Source organism: Biomphalaria glabrata, chromosome 13 (genome assembly GCF_947242115.1).
Source record: "Biomphalaria glabrata chromosome 13, xgBioGlab47.1, whole genome shotgun sequence".
Lineage (NCBI taxonomy): Eukaryota > Metazoa > Mollusca > Gastropoda > Planorbidae > Biomphalaria > Biomphalaria glabrata.
Window position 1 is genome coordinate 34,085,043 of NC_074723.1, and position 6,026 is coordinate 34,091,068.

A 6,026-nucleotide genomic window follows, 5' to 3' on the forward strand; every position below is an offset into this window, starting at 1 on the left:
GGAATCTTTATAGATCAAATAAAAAATTCGAAATTTCTCTAGATTATTATAACACGTAGTGTATATACTTTGCAAGTAAGTAATGACTATTTATTTAAAGTACTTCCATAATGTAAGTATGACTAACTTTGTATAGTTTTTTTTTTCTTAGACCATGTCTCGAATGTGGACATTTGCTAAATAGGAATACTTGTTTGGCAGGTGGGTGGAAGGTACGGAGGGGTGAATACTTATTTTAACTAAGATATTTTGTTTTAAGATCTGACTCGAGCTGGCCTGTTCTTGCTGAACGCATAAAGGCAGCACGATAATCTCGGCCCTCTGCCTACAAGCCCATTAAAGACATTAGGTAAAAGATATTACAACAGAGGCCTAGTGTTGTAGACGGTCGTTGACTTGTAGCACCAAACTTATGGTAAGCAATAGAATCGCTTTAAGCGTATTATATTTTAAATCATAAAACCTGAATTAACTTGAGTTAATTCTTTGCGAACAAGACTAAATCGAACTTTTATTACAGTATACGCAAAGTCAGCTTGAGATAAAATGAAATAATTGTAGAAGATTTTAGTAACTCTTCCAGCCCTGAGTCCCTGAAACACCAGGTAACTTCTACAGCCGGTTAATCTTCAATTTAAGATTGTCATAATTTGATCACGTTGCCACTTAAGAATTGTTTTTTAACGTTATTGGATAGCGTACTGTAATTTTGATAAATTATTGCAATCTCAAATGCTTTTCAATCAATTAAATTTTGATCACGTCTTTTGATATATACTGTTTTGTCTGTTTGTACAGGTCTCTAAGTATGTAAAAAGTTGATTCGAGAAATTCTGGAGATGAATATTTATAGTAAAATGATTTTTTGTTCCGAATGAGATCATATGTCAAGGTCACGTGCTGGTGACCTAATTTCGCAACCTTTTCTTTAAAAAAATTGTCTGCTGATATGGCAGGTCTGCAGCTATATCGTCCTCTGAATGGCAACTACAGTTTGCTTAGGGATCATTATTATTAGTAGTAGTAGTATTACTATTATTATTATTATTCTTTTTGCAACATTACTATTAGTATTTTTTGAAATATTGTTATTACAATTAATATAACTACTATTACAATTATTTTTACTTTTATTATTAATGTACTTGGCCATGCTACTTGACCTACCTCAATAAGCTCTGGTCCAACCCTCAATAAGCTCTGGTCCAACCCTCAATAAGCTCTGGTACAACCCTCAATAAGCTCTGGTCCAACCCTCAATAAGCTCTGGTCCAACCCTCAATAAGCTCTGGTCCAACCCTCAATAAGCTCTGGTCCAACCCTCAATAAGCTCTGGTCCAACCCTCAATAAGCTCTGGTCCAACCCTCAATAAGCTCTGGTCCAACCTTCAATAATTTCTGGTCCAACCTTCAATAAGCTTTGGTCCAACCTTCAATAAGCTCTGGTCCAACCCTCAATAAGCTCTGGTCCAACCTTCAATAAACTCTGGTCCAACCTTCAGTAAGCTTTGGTCCAACCTTCAATAAGCTCTGGTCCAACCCTCTTTAGCCAGGGCGAATCTAGGTAAATAGGTTCGTTTTTTTTTTTTTTTTTTTTTTTTTTTTACGAGTGTTATATTATCTCACTGCTATTTGACACCTTTGTTCTCCGACTTACCGTTCTTGGATCATGTAATAATTTTACATATATATTTATTGCCAATAACAACGCACGAATCAATAAAAAAATTAAACAATTCATTTTTTATTTAGTTGTAATTTTTTTTTACATATAAAATGTAATGAGTTATGGGGAGATAAACATTGAAATATTGAAAGATATGACAGTAATTGAACATCACTTCTCCCCCTTCACTCATAAAAACTTTTTTCTTTTAATCCACTCACATGTTCTGCTTGTAAAAAGTTTGTATACGTTATTTCTCCCAGGCGCGATGGCTGATAGGTAAAGCGCTTCACTACCGAACCGATGGTACCAGTTTGAATCTCGGTGAAGACTGGGTTTTTAATTTCTGGTTCTTTTGGCGCCTCTGAGTTCACCCTCTGGGTACCTGACATGAGTTGGGGAAAAGTAAAGGCGGTCGGTCGTTGTGCTGGCCACATGACACCCTCGTTAACCGTAGGCCACAGGAACAGATGACCTTTATAGACCGAAATGTCTTATAGGGGAACTATTTCTTCCACACCCAATCTCAGATCAAGCTGAACTTTGGCACAATTATTTATTTTAACTGACAACACAAGAATCACCCAAAAAAAAAAAAAGAAAACAAAATACAATTAGTTAATAAAATATTAGTAATTTATTATTATGCTTGGTACCTCGGGACAAAAAGGAGAAAATTGTAATTGACTGAAGTGGTGGTATATGCTGAATTAGTCCCCTTTATAGGTCGTCGTCTGATTCTTTGTGAACACAACTGAAAATAGGAGGAGACTATAGAAACAATAGATAATTATACAATCTTAAATGTTCAAAAGCGCTCCGCTAGCAGAGTGGTTTCCGAGTTGGCTTGAAAAGCCTGAAAAGGGTTAAGCCACGAGTTCAAATAGAGGTCGTTATTCCCCTTTCTTATAAATATATATATATATATATAAATTACAAGACTGATCCAAGGTAATTGCTACAAGTACGCTACCTCATTATTTACCTCATCGCCTGTCACATTGTCTACCACATTGTTACTACACTGCTACCTCATTATCTACAGCATCGACTGTCACATTGTCTACCACATTGTTACTACACTTCCTACCTCATTATCTACAGCATCGACTGTCACATTGTCTACCACATTGTTACTACACTTCCTACCTCATTATCTACAGCATCGACTGTCACATTGTCTACCACATTGTTACAACACTGCTACCTCATTATCTACAGCATAGACTGTCACATTGTCTACCACATTGTCTACCACATTGTTACTACACTTCCTACTACATTTTCGACCACATCGCCATTCACATTGTCTATTACATCCTTGTTCGCGCCCCCCCCCCCTTGCTTCTGTCAAGGCCATTCCTATTATACCTTACTTCCTTGTGTCTTTGAAAACAAAAGAGTTCCTATTTTTATAGACTTGTTTATACACCAACACACAAGACCTGAGTCATTTTCAGTTTTACATTGTAATCAAGCAAAGACTATATATCTATATATTACATGTCAATTTACCTTCACCTTAGTCTGTTGGTTGGGATTCTTTAACACATTTTTCTCTACCACTTTCTACTCTTGAATTAAATTAAAACTTTAAACAATTATTTGTGGTCAAAACCAATTAATAAATCGATTTCAAAAAACAATTATTTAATTAATTAATTTTGTTTTACATTTTTTAAAATATTTATTTCAGCATTGGGAAATGTGGCAGTGATTGCATGTTTGAAATAGAAACTTAATTGTGTCCCAACACCCCTGTGTGAACAAAAACATAACACTGAACATGAAATAGAAGACCATTACCAGCCTTGATAAATAAATGTCAATTCTGAGTCATTGTATACATAGATTTAAAGTTTTATTTAGCCTCGGCCTTGACTGAGTCTGACGATATACACTGGAATAACACCGGCCACTTTAGCATTGGATTAAAATACTGGCTCGAGTAAGTAGATCTAGCATACTAACAACGAAGGTAAATGAATTGTGTTTTTCAAACTACTTAATACTAAACAATGGTCTGTACGTGTACATTAAAATATACATGGTTGCGTATATATTGAGTTGTTATCCTGCCTAAACAATAAGAACATCTATCTATCTATCTATCTATCTATGTATCTATCTATCTATCTATGTATCTATCTATCTATCTATCTATCTATCTATCTATCTATCTATCTATCCATCTATCTATGTATCTATCTATCTATCATCTGTTTCTGTGGCCAACGGTTATATGGCCAGCACAAAGAACAACCGCCTTTACTTTCCCCAACTAAAGTCTGATAACCATTAAAACTGGGTGGACGCCTTAAAAATCCCGAAATTCAAAATCCGTATTCAGCGATATTCGAACCAAGGATTTGTTCCACTTATATTCATGTAAAAAAGATTTTTTTCTCTTAACAAAATATTTATTTTTATATATATAGTAGTTAGTAAGACAGAACTTGCTTAATTTAGCAATACACTTGTAAAAACGAAAAAAAAATTGACGAAAACAAAAACATGTTTGTATAAATGTGTTAACAATATTATAAATCGCTGTCTACCTTATTAAATAAATAAATATTAAATGCTGTCGGATTGTCAATATATTTTCTAGTTTATGAGATAAAAACGGGAAAGACGGACGGACGGATGGACAGACAGACCGCAAAAGGTAATAGCATCTATTTTCCATTTGGGGGCGCTAAAAAATAGAAGTCACTACAGAAAAAAACAACACGTTTTTACACTCTGGCATCCTGGACTCGTTTGGAGTACTCAAGACAGCTTACGACATTACTGTTTATCTTGCGTCATTCACAATGCACATCAATCAATCGCTGATTTCTGTCACAAGTTTCTTGTCTCCGGCTTGTCAACCCTTATAAATGTTACTCCCTTATTTATAACGTGAACTGCATTAAACGTACTTGTAGTTACATTATAACCCACGTAAGTAATAGAATTAAATTATCTTCCATTGTTCTACTACGTAAACATAAAAAAAAACGGAAGCGCTGTGGCTGAGTGGTAAAGCGCTTGGCTTCCGAACAAGGGGTCCCGGGTTCGAATCCTAATGAAGACTGGGCTTTTGAATTTCGGGATCTATAGGAGCCTCTGAGTCCACCCAGCGCTAATTGGTACCTGACATTAGTAAAGGTGATTGACCGTTGTGTTGGCCAAATGACACCCTCGCTTTGCGTAGGCCACAGAAACAGATGACCTTTACATCATCTGCTCGAAAGACCACAAGATCTGAAAGGGGGACTGTATTTTTACCTTTTTACACCAAAAGCACACTCGCATATTAGTAAACGATATATTATGGTTCTTTTTCAGAAACTAGTTGGCCGAGTCATTATTCAAGAAAACAAGATGGCCCAGTTAACTAACACAGATACACAAGGAACTTGTTTCTATGGCGAGGAAACAGGTAGTAGTATTATACTTTTAAGTTGTCTTATATTTTTTTCAGCCGTTAAAAGTATTATTTCATTCTCATAGAGAAACAAAAGCTAATGAAATATTCCGAAAGAAACAAAGTTAAAGACATTTCTTATTCCGAATGGTAGGATATATTCGTGCAAGTACTCATTCTAGTTTAGGGTTGGTCAATTATCTAGTTAACTTTTTTTTTTAGTAATTAAATGTGTTTTGTTACCAGGGACTCATGAATGTTTACTGTCAGAAGGAGGCGAAGGCAACCTTCAGTCAGACTATTTTCTCTGTGAGAAGAACCCAGGTCACAAAGAGTTTACACCAATGAAATCTTTCCGTCTGGAAAACCTGCCTGAATTGTATCGCGATCCAGGACTCTACGAGTACGTCAAAGCTGTAGCAGAACTGACGGTCAGGCTGGAGGTCACTGTAACTAGCCCACACATGGCTGCCTGGTTGTGAGGTTTGCGCGCTGGACTGTCGTTCGGATTTATCGATGGTCGAGGGTTCAAATCCTGCCCGCTCCCATCCCCCGTCGTCCTGCGGGAGGTTTGGACTAGGAAGTAAACTATCTTCAACTCTGAAGGAACATCCGAAACATGTAAAACATTTTACAAACATTTTACACAGACCAGAGTTTTACCCTGGCACTCAAGTTCCGTTTCCTTTCTACGACCTAAGAGGCAAGAAAACCATGCGATACGGAAGTGGCCAGATAAACGTGTTTAAATACGAAAACGGATATGGCTGCGACTGTCGTAGCTCGGCACTTGATATCTTTGGAGACATATACAAAAAAATATACAAGACATGCACTTGCAAAAAGTGTCAATCTTCAGAGGTGCCAAGTACTATCTGGTGGGAGATTGTGGTCCACACAGCTGCACATGTGGTCTTTGACGACGTCGAAGCGTCTGAAAACACAATT

The 6,026-nt window shown here is 36.5% G+C and overlaps 2 protein-coding genes across 2 annotated transcripts in view; both read left to right on the forward strand.

Moving 5' to 3' along the window:
* The window catches only part of LOC129922579 (uncharacterized), a 5,170-nt gene extending 3,430 nt beyond the window's left edge, over window positions 1-1,740 (forward strand). Inside the window, exon 2 of the mRNA XM_056009233.1 lies at window positions 1-1,740. This exon is cut by the window's left edge and continues 1,213 nt beyond it. The gene's annotated coding sequence lies outside the window, so the exon portion shown is untranslated.
* Window positions 1,741-4,704: 2,964 nt separating this feature from the next.
* On the forward strand, window positions 4,705-5,560 carry LOC106065541 (uncharacterized). Its single transcript, XM_013224378.2, has 2 exons — window positions 4,705-5,093; window positions 5,325-5,560. Exons 1-2 carry the CDS (start codon window positions 4,985-4,987, stop codon window positions 5,558-5,560), a joined length of 345 nt encoding a protein of 114 aa, XP_013079832.2. The 5' UTR covers window positions 4,705-4,984.
* Window positions 5,561-6,026: the final 466 nt, after the last annotated feature.